Raw genomic sequence first — 20,539 nt, forward strand, 5'->3', positions numbered from 1 at the left:
TATGGCTTAGGATCTCTGACCCCCAAGATGGAGAAAGGTTGGCATGGGGTGGGAAGGTGGAGGGAAGCTGGCAGTGGGTGGGGGAAATAGAAAAGAAGCAGCAGGTAGGGCCCCCAGTACATCAAGGGGACCACACACCTGAGTCTGGACCCCAAATTCACACTCTGCCTCTGGGCAGGACTGGGGGTGGGGAGCCACCAAAGCTACAGCCTGATACGCAGATGTCGCAGCCACATAGACCCACGTGGGCACAATCACACCCAGAACTGAGTACATTTGGGTTAGCATACGTCCGAGAGGCCAGCATACTTGCTGGGGCCTTGTGTGCAGTATCTCATACTTGCTAACTTGTGTTGTCACACAGGCAAAGTCAGAGACATCAATGTTCTATGAAGCCATACAACTAACGTGTGACATCCATATATTAACGTGTCCCAAGTGCACGCGCTTTCACCTGGCTGTATACAGACTCAGCCCTTGTACTTCTGCACAATCTCACACATGTATCCTGAAGTCTCCAGCTGACTGACAAGAATCCGGAGCTGGTTGGGACTTTTTTTTTAATCTGGGCAAAAGCCACATCTGTTACCAAATGTACAGACCCCACCCCACCTCCCTCCCAGGGTCTCCTGAACTGCTTCCCATCTCTCCAGGGCTGGGGCCTAAGCCCATACCGCCATCCTCAGTCTGTGGAACAGATGTGTGTGTGCGTGCGTGTTTCCACCTGTGAGTGGTGAGCCCTGGCTTGGGGCAGGCGGAGAAATCCCCCTCTTGCCCGCACCTGTGCTCTTGTCCAGCCCTCTTCCTGCTGAGTGCCATCTTCCAAGGAGAGCTCTGTATGTGGGTGTGTGTGTGTGTGTGTGTGCGTGCACACGCACACACATGCGTGCGCGCTGCCTGTGCAGTCATGTTGGGGCGTGTCTCACTTGGAACCTGAATTTCCCTTCCACTATCTGGAAGGGAGAGGGCAGGGGTGTGTTGGAAGGGAAGGAGTAGGTATGTTCCACCCAGTGTACCTTCTCCTGGCAGTCTTTTCCTCCTGAGCAGGGAGTGGGTGGGGAGAGGAGGACACACCCTCCCTCTCTGCTGTTGGGCAGGAGCAGGGGCAGGTGCCCAGAGCAGGCCCGTGGGGGCAGGAGAGCGGTCTCTCTGGGCTCCGTCTCCAGCTGGGATCACCAACTGGGGTTAGCTCTTAGGTCCAGGTGGGACATTGAGATCCCAGACTGCCCGTAGGGGGAGGGCTGCAGGAGGGGTTGGGGTCCCAAGGACCCTCCCCCTGACTCCCCTTGTCCCTCCAAGAGAAGCTTGGTAAGGTCCTGTTCAGTGGGAGGCAACAAGGGCGGGAACATGTCTTCACGGACCCTGCAGGGAGGAAGTGGAGAAGCAGTGGGATAGGCATGGTACCCACACCTCAACCCCCCACCCAGCCTCCACCCCCAGGCTGACACTCACCAGGTGCCTTGAGGGAACCCTCCCACCGGCTGGTTCAGGCAGCTGTCTTCTGCCATGGTCACATCTGAGCAGAGCAAGGGCTCAGGGCTGGACACAGCATGATCCTGAGGTGGGCACGGCAGCAGGCCCCTGCCAGCCCCAGAGAAGTAAATGAGGTGGTGGTGGGGGTCAGGGTGGGGTTGAGGCTGGGAATGAATGAGGAGCTTGAGCTCAGGATGGGGGCGGGGGTGGTCACTTACTGCGGGTGAGGTTGGTCAAAGGGCAGGCTCATCTGGCTCAGGTTGGGAGGCATCGGCAGGTGGGGTCTGGAAGCAGGAAAAGGAGGGCACAGTCAAAGGAAAGCTGGACCAGGGCAGCTGTTGCAAAGTCAAGCCCATTGAGTAAGGAAACTATTTCCAGTTCCTCATCCTGATGGCATCACCCTGGGCAAGTCATTTCTACCTGTGAGTTTGGTCCTCTTCTCTGTATAAATGTTATTATATGCACTGGGGACTGGAGCAGGGGACAGAGGAAGGATAGATTAGCTAATTTCTGAACTCTGCTGGTTCTAAGATCCCACCTCTACCTCAGCTCCTATGGGGGGAAGATGTCCTGCTTTGACTGAGAGTCAGTAAACACCTGAGTGCTACCTGGAGAACAAAAATGTCTATTCCACTTCCAGGCCAGAAAGATAAATATATACAAATCAAGGTAACAGAAAAAGGACAGTAGGTTTCAGAGGCAGGAGAGAGAATACTAATACTTGCATAGCTCTTACCAGGAGCTGGGTTCTATGTTTAGATTTATACATACTACTAACTCAAATTAACCTTCACAATAATCCTGTGAAGCAGGCATTATTATCATCATTATTCCATTTTACAGATGAGGCATTAGAGTTAAGTAACTTGCCCAAAGTCAGCAAGTGGTGGAGCTGGAATTTGAACTCGGATCTTAACTATTAACACCTCAATGGAGTGGACAGAAGAGACACAGGCGTTGGCTTTGTGCCACCCCTTTCTCATTGAAGAGCCTCTCTTCACAAATACAAGTGCCAATCCCCACTGCAGGGGGTGACCCAACCCATTCCCCAGAGGTGACCCCACTTACTCCTGGAAGGCTGGCAACATATTGACTGATTCTTCCCGGGGGAGGGCTGGATATGAGGGGATGGAGTGAGAACGTGGTGGGTACACTTGGGGCCTAGGGAAAGAAAGCAGACTCCTGAGGCCAGCCCTTCTCCTGGACACTCCCAACCCCCTACCCAGGAATCCTGGGGCTTCCCTGGGGGCTCAATGGTAAAGAATCCACCTGCCAATGCAGGAGACATGGGTTTGATTCCTGTTGCAAGAAGATCCCACGTGCCGTGGAACAACTAAACCTGTGCACCACAACTATTGAGCCTATGCTCTAGAGCCCAGAAGCTGCAACTGCTGAAGCCCATTAGCCCTAGAGCCCACGCTCTGCAACAAGAGAAGTCACTGCCACGAGAAACCTGCGCACCGCAACTAAAGAGTAGCCCCCACTCGCCTCAACTAGAGAAAAAGCCTGCACAGCAAGGAAGACCCAGCAGAGCCAAAAATAAAATAGGTTTTTAAAATTCTATTTTTAAAAGAAAGTTGGGGGATCCCTTTCAAGCAAAGGAAATTCCCTACTTCAACCCCCAGTGCCAACTCTCCCCATGCCCGTGCTGAATGCCTGCTGGCACAGACCACTCCCAGTTCTATCTCTCAAGCTTCTTACACCATATCTGGGCCGAGCTGCAGGTTCATGGAGGAGTCAGGGGCCATTCCAAGATCGTAAGAGGGCACCATGGTAGGCATTTGGGGCTCTGGGGTGGGAAGTGGCTGGTCCCTGGAGGAGGGGAGGAGGCATGTGTGACTGACCAGGGGTTGATGCCACACTTCCTGCTTACAAATAAGTATCAACCCTGCCCTCCATCCACACCAGCACACTCACCTTTCCACAGTCATCTTGATTGTAGCTGGGACATAACCTCTGCCATCCTTACCCATCTGCTCAGCTATTGTGGGGAGGAAAGGAGAGCCATGGAATGCTTCCGGGTTGGGGAGGAAGGGAGCTGGAAAAGGTGAGCATGGATGATGGGCAGGGTCCAGAAGCAGGGAAATGACAATGGAGGAAGAAGTCAGGGATGACACACAGCAGGTGGGGTGGGGGCAACCAGGAGCAGGGAGGAGGCGGACCACAGAAGGAGTCAGAGCTGCCAGCCCCGGCTCACAGCTCACGTTTGTAGTGGCTCCGGAAAGCCTCATCCTTGGGTTTCTTGGGGTAGAGGTTTTTGAGCTGAGCGAGGTCCCGGATTCGGTCCCCAAGTGAGCGAATGGACAGGTCTTTGGCAGAGAATGGCTGAATATTCTCTATCTGTGGGGAGCCTACATAAGGAATGAGGCCATGAGTCCCCTCTGTCCAGACTTACTTCCCCTTCCCCAACGTACCCCGATGGTTGGACTCATTCTCAATCTACCAAGGTAAGGAGAGGAGGAGCTGGTGTGAGGGTCCCACCAGTCCCCATTCCCACCAAACTCCAAGTGAGAAGGTAGAAGTTTAGGCCACAGAAGGAAGAAGAGAAGTTGAACCTAAGGAAGAACTTCCTGAAGATCACGGTTGGCATCAAAGAAGGCCAGGACCTTTCTCAGAAGAACCCCTGAGGGCACAGGCACAGAGACAGAGGACTGGCTGGGGTGACCTCACCATCCTGGCCTCGGATGACGTGGGCAATGGTGATGCCCCCAATCTCTGAGTCACTGAACCGAAGGAGGAAGGTTCCATCAGGCTCGTTGAGAAGAAGGCTAGTGACGTACTGTTTGCTGATGAAGCCAATGATCAACCTGGCCAGGATGAAGGAGAGGTTGTGGGTGGGGGCGTAGTGTGTGGAGCAGGATCTGGAGGCCCAGATCCTCAGGTTACTGGAGCAGGGACTCACCGGTCTGACCAGTAGCTCCGGAGACAGCGTTTGGTGAGATCCAGGACACCATCAAACCACTGCCAAAAGGTGAAGCCACGACCCAGCAGGATCTCCTGTGGGGAGAGGGGAGCCGGTGTGAGCACGAGAGGGCCAGAGCGGGAGTCTGGCTAGGCCAGCCACTGGGCTGTGAGTACCGACACAACAGAGTCACAGGACTGAGGGACCACCCTGCACCTGAGACCCCATCAACGACAATGGCCACACTCAAGCCTCCCGTGTGCCAGGCACTAGTCCAAGCTCTTGCCATAAATTACTGTGTCCGATCTTTACACATCTATGGATGAAGATCCCATGAGTATCCCATCTTACAGATGAAGAAATGAAAGCCTAGAAAGATCAAATAGCTTGCTTCTTATACAACCAGTGAAAAGCAGAGCTGGGATTTAGTCCAGGAAGTCTGGGCTGGGCCCCCTCATAACCACTGTGCTCCACCCCCTCCTGAATGAGGCCTGGCGGAAGTGGTGTCCAGAGAAGGCAGCTTGCAGGATGTAAGTGTCCTGTTCCCTTTGCTAACACATCCTCTGGTCGTGTGGGCTTTTCTTTCTTCCTTTTTTAAAAAAGAGATCAGTACATGACAGCATTGACTCAGCTGGTCTTGAACCAAGACACTCAGACCTCCATTTTTCCCTGTTTTTGTAACAGATCCAGTCCTGAGCCACCTTATTTTGGGGGCAGTAAAATGTGGTAGCTAAAAGCAAGAGTCAGAAATATGGCCTCACTTACTGGGAGGCCTTGGAGAAACTACTTAACATCTCTGAGCCGGTTCATCCTCTATAAAATGGGTGTAATAGTACCTGCCTTAAAGAGCTGTTGTGATGATTAAGTGAGATAGAATATATATAGTACTCAAGTACAGTCTGGCATATCCTAAGCTGTCAACGCATGGTCGCTGGTGTTATTGCATTTGTCCCTGTGGGATTTTGTCCTGGTTTTTACAATAAGAACTATTTTCCCAATGGGTCAAAGTCATTTTGAATCAAAGCTGTGTTTACGCACAGTCTGGGTGAGTCATGCAAATCACTAGCAAAAGGGAAGACAGAGGGCCCCCAGACAAAAACTAGGGGGATGCCAGAGAGCCAAGGGGTTTTCCTGCCTGGGCCAGGGCAGAGGCCCTCCTGATGAACATGGCAGGGCACTGTGAAAATCCTAACGGTTGGTCTCTGGGCAGAGGTTGGGGAGGCCCTGAGTGCCCCAGGGATGAAGAGCTTGGGGGCGGGAGGTCCAAAGGGCAAGGGAATGACCTTGTTGAACTGTGACCAGGACACAGAACGGTGCTGGAAGGCCTCCATACTGAGGCTGTTGTCACTGAAGATCTTCTGGGCCAGGAAGAGGAAGTGCTCTGGGAGTAATCCCCGGTTGGTCCCCACTTCAGCCATGAACTTGAGGTTCAGAGTTTCACACATCTTCTCCCAGGGCACCCGCTCAGCCACCACAAAGGGCACGCGGTCCTGGGGGGGGAGGGGAGAAGGTGAGGGAGCCTCAGGCTGACATAGCCATTCCTCCTCAGAAGGGCCTGCATCCTCCCCCTCTCCCCAAGACTGTCCCTCCCCAGCCTTGTCCCCCTGAGTCTGCCCAAGAAAAATGGTGCTCTTCCAACAGTAGTCTAAGTGCCACCACAGAATCGGTGTTAAGATTGGCACGAAAGGAGGTCAGAAGGACAGAAACAAAGTCTATGAGAAGGAGTTATGGTCACTCTCATGTGGACATACCAGCTACCCCACCAGCCTGCACCCACCCCCCAGGTTATAGCCCCTCCTCCCCCCAACTCCGGGTCTTGTCTCACCATCTCAGAGAAGGCATTGTCCCACAGGATGGTGGCTTTGGCGTTATTGTCTTGGTTGCCATGGACGATGACCACCAGGGGCAGGGACAGGGCCTGAAGCGGGTGAGGAAAGGGAACTCTTGGTACTGGGGGACAAGGGGCCTCTGCAGAGGGCTGGCTCTGAGGATGCCCGGAAGCTCCTGAACTCCCACCACACAGTTAAAATTTCGTGGTGTGTGAACGAGTGCTTTCTGAAGCTGAATTATGGCCTCCCTGCTGAGACGTGGTGAGGAGTCAGTGCTATGGAGTCAGACCTCCAGGTTTCAAATACCAGCTCCAACATTCAGGAGCTGTGTGACCCAGGCTAAGTACTCAATTTCTGTGTTTCAGTGTTCTCATCTGTAAAACGAGGCTAGTAAGAATAACTCCCTCATAATGTTAACTGTGCAAACCCTGTGTGTGTGTGCATGCGTATGACTTAAAACAGTGCCCTGGTCTAAGAAAAGTGCTTCAATGCCTTAGCCATTGGCATGGCTAAGGAAAATAGTTCTTATTGCAAAAACTGGGACACAGTCCCACAGGGCCATATGCACACCGTCATTCCCTGGAGTGTGCACTTGAGTTCTCGTCCTCCCCACTCCCCCTGGAGCCCCAACATGCGTGAACCCCAGACCCACAGGGTACAGGGCATTCATGAGGAATGAGGATCCAGGCCTCCGTGTGTGGCCGGGGCACCTGGGACCCAAGCTCACCTGGAGCTGGATGGGGAGTTTGTTAGGGCCAAGTGTGAGGCTGGTGGAGAAGAGCACAGCGCACTTCTCCTCTGTGACAGACTCGGTGCCCTTCCGCTCACACCGCTTGATTTTCTTCAGAAGCTGGGGGAGGGGGTGAGAGCAAGGAGGATGAAGGCAGAAACTGCTTCTCCTGGGCTCCCCACACCCTCTCGAGGACACTTGCCTGGCCTGAGGACGCCCACCCACTGCTCCCCAAAGGCCTCTCACCAGGTTCTTGAACAGCGCAGAGCAGCAGTTCCCAGGAATGCTGTTCTCCAGGGGCACGGTGTTGTTGATGATTTCTCCGGTGCTTTCTCTGCCAGGGCAAGTCAAAGAGGGGCTCATCCCGATTGGCCCAGGAGTGGCAGGAGCTTGAGTCCACAGGTGAATGGCCTAAACTATTGGTCCCTAATCTCTATCACCCTACTTGGGTTCTTGAGGGAGAAACCCCCATCTTAGCCAAATCAGGATGCTTCCACCCCATTCCAGCACTGGTGGGTCCCTCCCCTTCCTCTCGCTTGACTGTTATACAGAGCCCCCATATCCCATGGCCCTCCCGCGCCGTCATCACCCAGCCCCCTTCGCTGTGCCGGTCTCTCAGGCCCTCTCCAGCCCCAGCTTACGCTCCAGCTCCGGGCCCCTGGGGCATGCTCAGCTCCCTCGCCTGCTTCTCCGTGACCATGTCAGCCCTGACCAGCGGAGGCTTGGCTGGGGCCCCCAGGAACCTCAGGCCCAGCAGGAATCGAACTCCGGCCTGGAACTTGGTCTGAGTCTTCAGAACCTGGGGGGGCTGCTTTTCCACCAGGAAAGAGCTGGGAGGAGTAAGGAAGACACAGGGAAGTGAACAGCTGGGTTCCTCTGGGCGTCACTGCCCCCTCCCCACAACTCTGACCCTCCTACTTCCTTGGGGTCTGCTCTCCACCAGGCAGAGGGGCTCATACCTGGTGACGAGTGTGCGCAGGACTTCATCTAGTCGGCTAATCAGCGCTGCCCGGGTCTTGGGATCAAGCTCCCCACCAGCTGCCCCCACCTCCTGCTGCAGCTGGGAATAAATGTCCACCAGGCTCTCACACCTGGGGCCAGGACTGTGGTCAGGGGGCGCAGTCTTCCAGCCTGCTCCCGGCCCAGACCGCCCCTCACCCCTCAACCCAGGAAGAAAGCAGGATAGTGTGTGTGGAGGGTTGGGGATGAGCAGTGGGTGTGACAGCAAGGCACTGGGGCTGAAGGGGTGGTGGGACGCGCCTTGGCTCTGGGGCAAGGTTCCCGCTTAGTGCCTGGAAGCTCTGTTGAAATGAGCTGCCCTTTCCCCAGGGGTCTGATACCCAGGTCCGAGGCCAGCACGCATGATGCTTTTGCGCATATTGAAAGATGCCCTGCCCAATAAACGAAAAGGACTTCCCAGCCCTCTGGGCATGGAGCTCGAAGAGAAAAGTATAGATCGGAGGAATGCCTGCTCATGCCGGGTCAGCCTGGTGCACATGTGCAAGACATGACCTGAACAACAGTCTGGGTGGCTCTGCTGGAACTGGCTTCTTCAAGTCTTGGCCCACCCCGAGACCCTCTGGCCTGGTTTCTCTCTCTCACACCTCCAGCAGGGAGAGCAGGTGTCCACCCCCAGCGCATCCCGCTTCCCTGTCAGCCCTTCCCCACCTCTCTTGTAGTGGAGCCAGGCTCTCCTCAAAGGGTGCGCCATTCCCTGCCAGCTGCTGTTGCCGCTTCCATATCTGGATCCTCTTCAGCACCAGAGCCTGAGCAGCTTCCAGCTCACCAACAGTCTCCTGCAGCAGTGTGACCAGGGCCTGTGGGCAGGTGGGGCTTGAGCCGGAGCCACACGCTTCCTCTTTGCCCAGCTCTGGAGGGTAAGCCTCCCCTTCTCACCTCTCAGAGGTCTACTCACCATCCCTCCACAGATCTGAGACCCTCAAAGTCTGCACTTTGAGCTCAGTCTCCACGTCTCAGTCCATTACTCACCTCACTTGGCCCAGTCCCGTTGGTAGGCGTTTCTATCAAGCTGTGCAAAGACACTGAGGGTAGGGGCAAAAATCGGGGTGCAGATAGATTTAAGAGGTTCAATCAGGGTTGAGATCCAAGAGGGGGTCACTCCCACACACTCCCCAGAATCCCACCTTGGCCAGCCTCAGCTCCAGGCTGCAGGGCCTCCCGGAGAAGGCGGGTCTCCCCCACCCGGTGCTGCAGCCTCCGTAGGACTGTGTTAAACTTGAGTTCCTCCTGCTTCCAGTGGAAGGACATTGGCAGGTGGTGGAACTGCAAGGAAGGACAGGCGACAGGTGAGACACTCTGTCCATCCCTTTTCACTCAGCCTCCACTCCCTAAAGGGGTGCCCACTGCCGTGCTCTGCAGAAAACAGACCACTTCCCTTATCTCACTCCTTTCTCTTCCTTGACAGTTCTTCCTGACATTTTGGAGTCTTCTGGAGATAACAGATCTGTATCACTTGCCCCAGACCCCTCACTACCCTCAGTTCCTCATTGGAAGCTTCTCTGAGCTTAACTTGGGGCTCACTCTGACCCCAGGAACCTCCTTTGATCATCTTGGACCTAGAACACTGAGCTTTTCCTGAAGTTCAAATCCCTTCTAGTTTCTCATGGCTCAGGCTAAAGTTCCCAGGGGTTGAGTTGGGGTGGGAGGTGGGGTATCACAATACCTGCTCCATAACAGCTTTTTTTTCACCTTGAAGTATGTGTCTGCAAGTGGCCACCAGCTTCAGGGGGTCCCTCTGATAAATGGTCTAGAAATGAAGAGTGGTAGATGGGGTTAGCCTTGCTCTTACCCATGTCATTCTCCCTCACCAATCCCCCTTCCCATTCACACATGAACTAAAAGGCCGCACAATCATAGACTCCAGAAGTTTGCATGCATTTGCATGCTTTTAGAATCTAATTTGCCTGCTAGCTAACAGCTAACCAGAGGAATACCAATTCCCTTCCAGCATCCAATGCTCACCCCAGCTCCAGGCCCCACCCTGGCCCTGTCCCCTCTCTCCTGCCCCCACCTCCAGAGTGCTGATGTGTTGCAAGATGGTGTTCCCCTCCCCCTGCTCTCCGGCTGAGGCCTGAAGGCGCTGGACAGTGGCAGAAAGTAGGGCGCTGGCCATGTTGCAGCAGAAGGTGTCTGAGCCGACAAGGAATTCCCTGCAGGAAGATCAGGATGAGGCCACCTCAGGTCAGGGCTTCCTCGACTCTACTGCCCCTTCACCCCACAGCAAACAGCTCAGCAGCTCCTTCCTCCTCTTATCCTCCATACAGGCCCTCCGTAGTCCTCAGCTGTGCCCCTTGTTCCCCAATTTTCCAGCTGTTGTGGGTGGTGCCCTTGCCCCAGCTCTGACCTCCCTCCTCTTTGGCTCAGGTTCCTAAGGGGGTGAGGAACTCCACATGTCAACATGCCGTAGTCTGGTTGATGCGGTACAGACTCCCGGCTAAATCTGAACCACTGCATGTACAATAATGAGTCCCAAGTCTCAAAATGGGATGAAGAAAACCTAATGAGAAGGAAGGTAGGTGGGGGAGGCCCTGGGGGACTGATAGGGGGGCAGCCAGGACTCACCAGGGCTGGTTCTCCAGCCAGTCACCCAGGAGATGCCGCAGGTGTTGAGGAAAGTCGACATAGAGCCGCTGCAGTTTTTCTGGGGGCATTTTGGAGACCAGACCCCACAGAGACATGATCTGGGGTTTGGAGGGTGCCTGAAGAAAAAGAGGGCTTCCCTGGTAGTTCAGAAAGTAAAGAATCTGCCTGCAATGCAGGAGACCTGGGTTTGATTCCTGGGTCAGAAAGATCTCCTAGAGAAAGGAATGGCAAAGCCACCCTAGTATTCTTGCCTGAAGAATTCCACAGACAGAGGAGCTTGGTGGACTACAGTGCATGCGGTTGTGAGACTCGGACATGACTGAGCAACTGACATTAACACTGAAGAAAAAGAACAAGGTTATTTGGAAGTTGACCTTTGCGGGCAGCCAAGGACCTCCCAGGAGAAGGCAATGGCACCCCACTCCAGTACTTTTGCCTAGAAAATCCCATGGACGGAGGAGCCTGGTAGGCTGCAGTCCATTGGGTCGCTAGAGTTGGACACGACTGAGCGACTTCACTTTCACTTTTCATTTTCATGCATTGGAGAAGGAAATGGCAACCCACTCCAGTGTTCTTGCCTGGAGAATCCCAGGGATGGGAAGCCTGGTTGGCTGCCACCTATAGGGTCGCACAGAGTCGGACACGACTAAAGCGATGCAGCAGCAGCAACAGCAGCAAGGACCTCCCATAGACAGCCCTTTCAGAGACCATTAGCACCACAACTCTCAGCCAGACTATATCAAACCAGGAACCTCTTTGGCCAAAGCCCGAAACAAGGTATTTTCTTCAACAGTAGACATGGGGGTAATGGAGTGGGAAGAGCTGAGCTGCAGCCAGTTGGGGTAGGGGGGAGGGTAAGAGACAGGGGCAATGGGGCAGTAGGGAAAACTCTCTGAGAGAAGGCAGAGAATGTGGGTTGTAGCTCTGATTCTGTTGGCAGGAAACCTCCCCTCGGAACTTCTCTGGTGATCCAGTGGCTAAGACTCCATGCTGCCAATGAAGGGAACAAATCCCTGATCAGGGAACTAAGATCCCACATGACCTGTGGCATGGTCAAAAGATTTTAAAAACAAATAAACAAAAAGAAACCTCCCCTCCGTGGACCTCAATCTTCTCATCTATAAAATATGAGGCTTGGGTAAAGTATGAACTTTCCAAATTTTTTAAAGAAGTAGACTGTTTTAGCCAGTTATGTAAAATTGGAATTTCTCTGTTGAAATCAAGTGTGGTAGACCTGGAATTCTACCACTTCTTGCTTCCCTCTCTCCACCTCTGGACCCCAAAGGTGTCCCTGGAGAAATCCCTCAAAATTCCAGGGTTCCATGAAACAATCTGAAAACTGCCTGGCTAGATGAGGAAGAAGAAGATGGTAGAGTAATAATAGCTATTATTCATTAAGCACTTATTATGTACGGGGCATTACACTGAGTGCCTTACCTCACTAGAATCTTGCAACAATTTTTAAAATATAAAATCATCCCGTCACAGGTAGAGAAACTGAGCTCAAGGAGGTTCTCCAACTTGCCAAGGCCACACTGCAAGCGATCTGAACCCAAGTGGGGATAAACCACCACTCTGTGCCCTTGGGATCCCTTCCGGATCCAGATCTCATAATCCCAAGAGGAGGGGGGCATGGGAGGAGAACTGAAGAAGAGGAGATGGAGCAAGAGGAAGAGTAGAGAGAACTCAGGAAGGAGAAAAAGTGAGGTTAATTAGCCTTCAGAGAAAAGCAAAAAAGAGGGGCGGGGAGGCTAGAGGACTACAAGGAAGAGAAGGAAAGGGGGCAAGAGGCAAGGAGGTAGGAGAATAGGGAGGGGGTGGTTGCCTCCCCATCTAGGTGGACTGCAGGGTGGAGTGGGTAAACCAGTGGTTCCCCAGGGGTCTCTCAGTTCATGTTTCTCAAAACGTCCCTCTTCCCAGAGATGACAGAAAGGATGGGGGTGGAAACTCCCTAGGTCTCCCTCAACCCAGTTAGCCCCAAGTTCTCCTGCAGCACGTTAGCTTCTCCCTTCTCCCAGGACTCCCAAAGGAATAGAGAACAGAGAGGCCCCTTTTCTGGAGATCCGTGCTCCTCCCCAGTTCCTATATACCCCTGACCTCTCTTCTCCCAAAGGCAGAATCCTCCCCCTCCTGCTCAGGGTCCTCTCATAGACCTTTCTCTACACCCACCTTGGGGTGGGGCACCTTTTGGTTTGTGTTTCAAACTCAAGGGAGGACTCCATTCCTCTCTTCCCTCTTTCTCTCCTGTTTCTCAGTGTGCTCAGACCTTTGACCTCTATCTCTACCCTACGGGACCGAGGTGATCCCTAAGTCAGAGGCAGCTCCCCTTTCCTCCATATCCCCTAGATTAGGAAGAGTGACCAGCTTCCTGGCATGGCCCTGCCTTCAAATCTCCCCTACTCCATCCTCCGACAGCGAGGGGCCAGACTTTCCCCCACTCCCACCCAATAACCAGGCTGGCTCAATCGGCCTGCCAGGCCAGGGGCATCTTCTGCTGTAAGCCCCCTTGAACACCGACAGGGAGGGAGGAGCCACGGCCTGGGGGGGCGGAGCCCGCGTTCCCTTCCCCATGGGGAAGGGAAGTTCAGGATCTTCCTCAGCCCCGCTTCGTGGCCTAAACTTCACCTCAACCCCCGAGATTCCTGAGCCCTCTGACCGTGGGACCACAGGATCAGAAGTCAGAAGAGCTGCTCGGAGTTGCCCAGTGTGTGTGCGGGGGCGGGGGCGGGGAGGGGCGCGGGGAGGCGGAGCCAGTTAGGCACCAGGAGGGTTAACTCCATGACGCCGCCGGGCCAAGCGTGGAGCAGTTTTGAGGGGGAAATTCCCCCTCCTCTGGGGCACCATGAGGTTCTACTTCTGGGACAATCTCACCCCCTGGCCACACCCTTGAAGAGGAACCTTTGTGGGGGGCCCGGATAGGGGTCTGTGGAGGACCCACTGCCCCCTGCCATCAGTTTTCTATAGGGAGGGGCGGCCACTTCCCCCCAACCCAGAGGGCAGAGGGGCACCTCCTTGCCCTCCTTCCCCAGCCTTAACACGTCCCTGGATTGCGGGGGATGGGGTGTGTGGAAAAAGTGACCCATGTTGGGGAGGAGCGGGGCAAGTGCTGGGCCTGTACCCACTCCAGATTCCTCTGATATTTCGAAACTGCCGAAACTCAGTAACACCAGCCACCAGCCCCAGCTGAAACAATTTCTTAGGGACCATCCATTCTGCCCAGGCAGGATCCTGAAGAGCACTCCCCTCCTCCCCCCACATTGGTAGTCAGAGGCCCCCCACCCTCCCTCCTTGGAGGCATCCCCTCACCTTGGCAACCCCTCTGTTGTCGTCTCCCTCTCTCAGCCGGCTCTGCCAGGCCCCATGGGTCTGTAGCTCTGTCCAGCGGGTTCAGGACTGGCCCTGCTAGCACCCCTCCTCCACCACCACCACCAAAAAGAAAACACACACACACACACACAATCCTCTCCCAGCCTCCCTCTTCAGTGTAAGCAGTGGCTGCCCCAGCCCTCTGTTTCCGGCTTCTCCGACTACCCAGGTCCCTCCCTGGAGCTCTGACGACACAGAGAAGAGAAAGTGGGCTGGAGGAGGAAGAGGAAGAAAGTGGGGTGAGCATGTGTGCCTCTGGTATGGAGTAGGGGAGCATCGGCTGGGAGGGGGAGCCAGGACTGGGGCTTGGGGGCCCCTGGCACCATGCTGGAGGAAAGGCTGATCCCCACTTACTCTGCCCCCCTTCAAAAACAATCAACTTTTCTCCAGAAAGTCACCTAATATCAAGCAGAGACATGCCACCCCAAACTACAGCTCCCATACTCAAACTCTTGCAAGGGCCGGGGGTTTGGGCTCAAGAGGGACTGGGCTCCCCTCTCCCCGCCCCGGGGTGGGGGGCGCCTCTGAAAAAAGAAATCCCTCTGGCCCTGCGCTCCCTCCAGTGGAAGACCCTGAAAGCGGCGGGGAGCTGGGACTCCTCTGTCCCCCTCCCTGCTGGGTGGGGAACGCCCTAGAGGTCTCGTGACCCACTGATGGGAGGGACTGGGGGAGGGGGCCGCGAAGCTCACAATCCTGTAGGCCTCCAGGGGTGCCTGGGACTGAAAATCCTTTCTGCCACCTCCTCATGGGGTACTACTCCGGAGACCCAGGTAGGAGCCAGTGGCAAGCTGGAGTTGCTGCCTGTAGGTTCCTAAGGGACAAGTTTGAATATGAATCTGCTGTGCAACCTTGGCAAAGTTCCTATCTGTTTCTGGGGTAAACACAGAGAGACACACCCAGAAATAAACGTGCATGTACACAACTTCCCCAGCCAGAAGGACACTCCCTCCCACACACACACATGCTTACACACACGCACAGGCAGGCTCACAGACATGTCAGCACTCAGAGCCACATGCAGTCACAAAGGGACACACACTCACACGCACAAGGCTTGCTCAGCTTCTGAGTCATCTTTGTCACTACTGGATGGTTTTTGAAGCTTTGGCTGGAGGAAAAGCTGGAGGAGGCCAAGGGAACTTCAAGCCCCCAACCTGAGAGACGAGTATGGAGAAAGGGTGGTCTCTGAGGAGAGGGGGAAGGTGGGAGGCGGTTTCTACTCCCCTCCTCTTTCCCCAAACAGGGCTGGGCTCAGGGGCCAAAGCCAGGCTTATGCTGCCCCCTGGTGTCCCAACTGATTCCCAGAACCTGGCTCCTCCCCCTCCCATCCACGTGGATGGGCAAGTATGTGCAGGTTGGAGTGCCCAGCCAGGCAGAGGGTAGGAGTTAAGAACTTGGCCCCTGGAGACAGGCTGCATGGGTTCAGGTCCTGCCAACAGTGCTAGCTGCACAACTCTGGGCTGTTTACTATTTGTGCTTCAGTTTTGTTGTCTGTAAAATGGAGCAAATAATAGCCTTAACTTACAAAGTTGTGAGAGTGAAATGCAATAATACATGCGAATGATGCCTGGTACACAGTAAACGTTAGACATTATTTTATTGTCCCAGAACTAGCCAGGCAGGAGAAAGACAGAAGAGTCTCTATCTTACATAGGATCCCCAGATTTGAGGGTAATATTAATGCCACAAAGGCAGAGGCTGTTGGAGGTGTGTGCTTGTATATTTATTGTGTCTGTAAGGCAGCCAGTTGGAGCAGAGGGAGAGCTGGGGTGGAGATGGCAGGCGGGAACCCTGTCCTTGGGTTTATACAGCTGGCAGTGCTGCGATCGATCACAATGTGTGCAGAAAAGCGCTCACAACACATGCATTCTGTGTGCACTCCAGGGCACCCACTCTGCCTGCTGACATCCAGAGACAGTGACTAAACTCAGGCCTTGCCACCTAAGGGTCTCCAGAGGGCCACATCCCCCAGAACTTTGGCAAGAGGAGAGGAGGCATGAACTCGAGTCTTTAACTTTGACTGCTTTGGGGGATAGGAAGGTGAGAAACACATACAAGTAGTAAAACGATATTTATTATAATCTTCTCTAACTGATTGCACAGATGGGGAGACTGTGATGTCATCAGAGGACTTACAGGCATATCTGATGTGGGTCAAACTCCACTTAAAAGCTTTGTGACTGTGTGTCAACCTCTCAAACGGAGACAAGGATTGTGCCCACTTGACACGGCCTAGGCCAGGGTGAGGTGCTGAGTGTGCTGAGTTGGAGGAGGTGCTCACCTTCAGGTCATATAAGTGTGGAGTTGGCTAGACTACTGGTAACGACACCCCCACTTGCATGACCCTGAGAGTTGGTTCCTTGCTTGCCTCACCCTCCTCCGGGCCCTGCCATCCCACCAGTGGCTGTGAAGAATGCAGGAGGAAAAGCAGAGAAAAAAGAATGTTGCAGTCTGGGAACTGCAGGTTGCAACCCAACAGTGAGTCACGAAATCAATCAGGTGAGTGTATTTTTTTGCTGAGGCAGGGAGTTAACCAACCAAAGGAATTCACTCTGTCAGACTACCGAAGGCTAGAAGCCCAAGATCAGTGTGTTGGCAGGGTTGGTCCTCTATGAGAACTGAGAGGACTCGTTCCAGGCCTCTCTCCTTGGCCTGTGGATAGCCATCTTCCTGTTCATGTGGTAATCTCCCTGCATGCAAGTCTGTCTCCAAATTTCCCCTCTCTATTGCCAAGCCACATAGGATCCTGTTCCAAGACCAGAGGTCGAACCCAGGGCCCCGGCAATGAAAGCACTGAGTCCTAACTACTGGACTGCCAGCGAATTCACAAATTTCTCCTTTTTCTAAAGACACCAGTCATATTGGATTAGGGCCCACCCTAAAAACTTCCTCTGTAAAGACCCTATATCTGAATAAGGTCACATTCTGAGGGACTGAGGGTACCTCCTATGAATATGAATTTTTGAGGGATATGTGATTTCAACATACTAATATATAAATTTTTGAGAGGCAGAGTTCAACCCATCACAGTGAGCCTTGACCACCACTATTTAAAAACAAAGTAGAATACAACAGAAAATACCAGAATGCATGACACAAAGTAAGGATAAGTAGTGTCTAATGAAATTTGTTTCACTTTATATATTGATTTGAGTTCTAGGTCTTGATGGAAAAGATACTTTTCAGTGCTGGTTGTGGTCAGAAACAAAGCGCCATTTGGGTGTTGGTAACCATCACACAGGGCTTCACTGGTGGCTCAGTGATAAAGAATCCACCTGCCAATGCAGGAGACACAGGTTCAATCCCTGGGTCAGGAAGATACCCTGGAGAAGGGAACGGCAACCCACTGCAGTATTCTTGCCTGGGAAATCCCACGGACAGAGGAGACTTGTGGGCTATAGTCCATGGGGTGGCAAAAGAGTTGGACATAAAAAAAAAGAGAGAGACATGATTTAGCGACCAGACAATAACTATCACATATCACTTTGTATTGCTTTTTAATTATCATATGGGTACATCCTTCTCTGACAAGGAAATAAGCTCCTGGAGGGGCATGTATCATCCTGTAAATGCTGCTATGCAGCTAGAAAAAAACAACAGTTAATCCTTGCTAGTCAATACAAAGACTACCATTTACCTCGTGTTTACTGTGTACCTGGGGTGGACTGTTTTACATATACTCTCTTATATGAGGACTAAACTTAGTGATGGATTAATGGCAGGGGCTTAGTACATTTCACAGCCAAGATGAATGCAGGCCACATTCAGGAGCACTGGACAGCAGCCTGGGATTTGTAGGTGGGGGACTGAGGGATCGGAGGAAAAGTTCACACAAGTGTGGGAAGCGGCTTTGGGTCCCTAGGCAGCTGTCTCCCAAGCCTTTGCTCTTCCCCCCAAATTTCCATTCACCTTAATCCCAACTCACCATTTAGATTAGAGGAAACAGAGACTTGTCAGTTGGAAACTCCTCCAGTGTCCTGCTCCCTGACAATAGACATTTCATCAGCACCTGCACCCTCCCTGCAGGCTCGGAGGAGAACCTGTCTCTTCCCCTGCCGGAAAGGATGTTCCTCCATCTGTGCTCAGGACCTCACCTGCCTCCCCAGGCACTGTTCCAGTCATTGTCCCCTCCATCCTCCAAATCTCCAGCCTCTCATTCACTAATTATTTCAGGTCATTTTCTTTAGGTCACACCTCACAGCTTGCAGGATCTTAGTTCCCTAACTAGGGATTGAACCTGGGCCCTCAGCTGTGAAAGTGCCAAGTCCTAAGCACTGGACCACCAGGCAGTTCCTTATTATAGCTCTTAACCCTCAACATACAAACACATTCAAATCCCTCCACCTTTAAAAAAGTGAATTGAATTGGTAGCAAGCAATCCTCCCAAAATCTATGTCCAGTGCATTCAGTAATAATTTGTTGTGTGTCTGTTCTCAGGCTCTCATAGCCAAGACAGGGAGTCAGATTTGTTAACAATGGTATCTTACATCACAGCCCAGCATCATTAGGACTGTGACTCCAGTGAAGCACAGGGTTCCATGGGAGCACGTGGGAGGGGCACCTAAACTAGGTTAGGGGATAGATCAGGGAGGTGATGCCCAAACTGAATCTTTTTTTTTTTCTTTTTAGAAACAGTTATTTTCCATCAACCAGATTTCCATCTTGTTGGAAGTTTGTGGACGTTCTACAAGTGTTTGGAAGAACAGCTTACGACCACTCAGTGGTGGTTCCTACCCATTCAGGCCTGAGCGGTGGGAGCCGCAGACCAGTCTTCAGTGGGAGGCGGAGCACTCCAGTCTTCAGTGGGAGGCGGAGCACTCCAATCTTCAGTGGGAGGCGAAGCATTCCAATCTTCAGTGGGAGGCGGAGCACTCCAGTCTTCAGTGGAAGGCAGAGCACTCTAGTCTTCAGTGGAAGGCGGAGCACTCCAGTCTTCAGTGGGAAACTGCTGAATAGGCACGGAAGGCGCCTGCACGCCTTGAGACCAGTCTGCCACCTCAGGCTGAGTAGCAGTGAACTCTGGAGCTGGAGCAGCCCATTTACCCTGAAATTCCTCCTTGGTCACAGCCTTCTCAGCTGCTGCCTGCTCTTCCTTTTCAATCTCTTCAGGATCTCTGTAGAAGTAGAGATCCGGCATGACCTCCCATGGGTGTTCTCGGGAGATGGTGCCATGCATGCGCAGAACTTTCCGGGCAAGCATCCACCACATCAGACCCACTGAGTGCGCTCCCTTTTTAGGATCTCAGAGTAAGATACATGAACTGAGAAAACAGAAAAGTCAAGTACTGCCTGAAGAGTTAGGAATATTGAAGAAGAGAAAAAAAAAAAGCTAATTTTTAAATGTTTTCACCTCTCCTTAAATAAGCTCTCATTCCTTAAAATCATACTTTTGTAGCAAGTATTACTATCCAACTCCACTCATTGGGCCAGAGACCCTTGTGGTGTTAGCAAAAAACTTGCCCCTTGTGTAGCACACTACCTACACTTGTGAGCTCATTGGCCAGCGGCCTCAACTCCAAGCTCTAACAGTGCAGACAAACTGAATCTTAAAGGGAAAAAAGAAGTTATTCAGACCAAAAACAAGAGGAGAGGTAAATCAGGAAGGGAGTCTAGCATGTGCAAAAGCATGGATGCTGTGGGAGCATGGTACCTTCTGGAAATGGGTAGTAGGTGGCAATGGGGAACAGCAGAGGATTTAGGGCAAGTGAGCAATATGATGAGATTTAGTAGAGAAACTACCCTGGTTGCAATGTGGAGAATGGATTTAAACAGTAAATCTGAAACCAGGAGAACTGTTCAGAAGGTTAATAATGATGAAGAAGGATACCATATGGAGGAGGAGGAGAAGTGAAGCATTGTGGAATCAACCTGGTTAGGAAGAGGAGTCAAGACAAGAGCCAGTGGGAAGGAAAGAATAGAGTCAAGGAACTGGAAGTCTCAACCAACCTAAAGATCAGACTTCCTGGGGGCAAGGGAAGGAAGAAATTGAAAGGTTGGCATGTGTGGTTAGAGACAAAGGGGTGAGATTCCCCTGAGCTCTCCTGGGAGGGTGTGGTAGAGGTTGTGGCTATGGGTGTGAGTGGCTATGGCAAAATGGAGGTGAGTCATTGGAGTTGAAGAGACCAGGGTGCCGCTGGCCTACCTGCATAAACATTGAAGCCACCTGGGTTTGCTAAAGACCTGAGGTGGCAAGGAAGACGGTGAATTAGATGCCATAGTCTTTCTTCAAGGAGAGTGGGCAAATGACCAGGACATCAGTGGATGGCGGCAAAAGTAATAACTAACATTTAATGAGAGTTTATGTGTTACTTCAGTTCCTGCTTTTTAAATCATCCGTACATTTTATCCTACAACAGTACTATGAATTAGAGCTATGTGCCCAGTGTGGTGAAGTGAAAGTCACTCAGTCAGGTCCCACTTTTTGTGACCCCAAGGACTATACAGTCCATGGAATTCTCCAGGCCAGAATACTGGAGTGGGTAGCTGTTCCCTTCTCCAGGGGATCTTCCTAACCCAGGGATCAAACCCAGGTCTCCCTCATTGCAGGCGGATTCTTTACCAGCTGAGCCACAAGGGAAGCCCAAGAACACTGGAGTGGGTAGCCTATCCCTTCTCTAGCTGATCTTCCCAACCCAG

General features: G+C 52.8%; 1 protein-coding gene, 1 long non-coding RNA gene and 1 other non-coding gene across 5 annotated transcripts; 1 reads left to right on the top strand and 2 right to left on the bottom strand.

Moving 5' to 3' along the window:
• Nucleotide 1: 1 nt before the first annotated feature.
• STAT6 (signal transducer and activator of transcription 6) lies at nucleotides 2–14,649 on the bottom strand. 3 transcript variants are annotated; one of them, XM_055578295.1, is made up of 22 exons: nucleotides 13,844–14,646; nucleotides 10,517–10,653; nucleotides 9,966–10,104; nucleotides 9,618–9,701; nucleotides 9,079–9,217; nucleotides 8,924–8,976; nucleotides 8,603–8,751; nucleotides 7,894–8,025; nucleotides 7,576–7,764; nucleotides 7,181–7,268; nucleotides 6,932–7,054; nucleotides 6,201–6,293; nucleotides 5,659–5,865; nucleotides 4,376–4,470; nucleotides 4,144–4,280; nucleotides 3,678–3,824; nucleotides 3,391–3,454; nucleotides 3,175–3,285; nucleotides 2,542–2,634; nucleotides 1,692–1,757; nucleotides 1,453–1,581; nucleotides 5–1,362 (listed from the first exon to the last, which is right to left on the bottom strand). In XM_055578295.1, exons 2-22 carry the CDS (start codon nucleotides 10,630–10,632, stop codon nucleotides 1,173–1,175), a joined length of 2,544 nt encoding a protein of 847 aa, XP_055434270.1. In that variant the 5' UTR covers nucleotides 10,633–10,653; nucleotides 13,844–14,646; the 3' UTR covers nucleotides 5–1,172. The 3 variants fall into 3 exon arrangements, with proteins under 3 accessions (XP_055434280.1, XP_055434270.1, XP_055434279.1); XM_055578305.1 differs by lacking the exons at nucleotides 9,966–10,104; nucleotides 10,517–10,653 and having other exon boundaries at nucleotides 2–1,362; nucleotides 13,844–14,649; XM_055578304.1 differs by lacking the exons at nucleotides 2,542–2,634; nucleotides 3,175–3,285.
• Nucleotides 13,849–19,652, top strand: LOC129650144 (uncharacterized). Its single transcript, XR_008713616.1, has 3 exons — nucleotides 13,849–14,142; nucleotides 16,007–16,402; nucleotides 18,533–19,652. It is a non-coding gene; the product is annotated as an uncharacterized LOC129650144 (long non-coding RNA).
• Nucleotides 19,291–19,438, bottom strand: LOC129642575 (small nucleolar RNA SNORA62/SNORA6 family). Its single transcript, XR_008709829.1, has one exon. It is a non-coding gene; the product is annotated as a small nucleolar RNA SNORA62/SNORA6 family (small nucleolar RNA).
• Nucleotides 19,653–20,539: the final 887 nt, after the last annotated feature.

This window comes from Bubalus kerabau, chromosome 1 (assembly GCF_029407905.1).
Source record: "Bubalus kerabau isolate K-KA32 ecotype Philippines breed swamp buffalo chromosome 1, PCC_UOA_SB_1v2, whole genome shotgun sequence".
Classification (NCBI taxonomy): domain Eukaryota; kingdom Metazoa; phylum Chordata; class Mammalia; order Artiodactyla; family Bovidae; genus Bubalus; species Bubalus kerabau.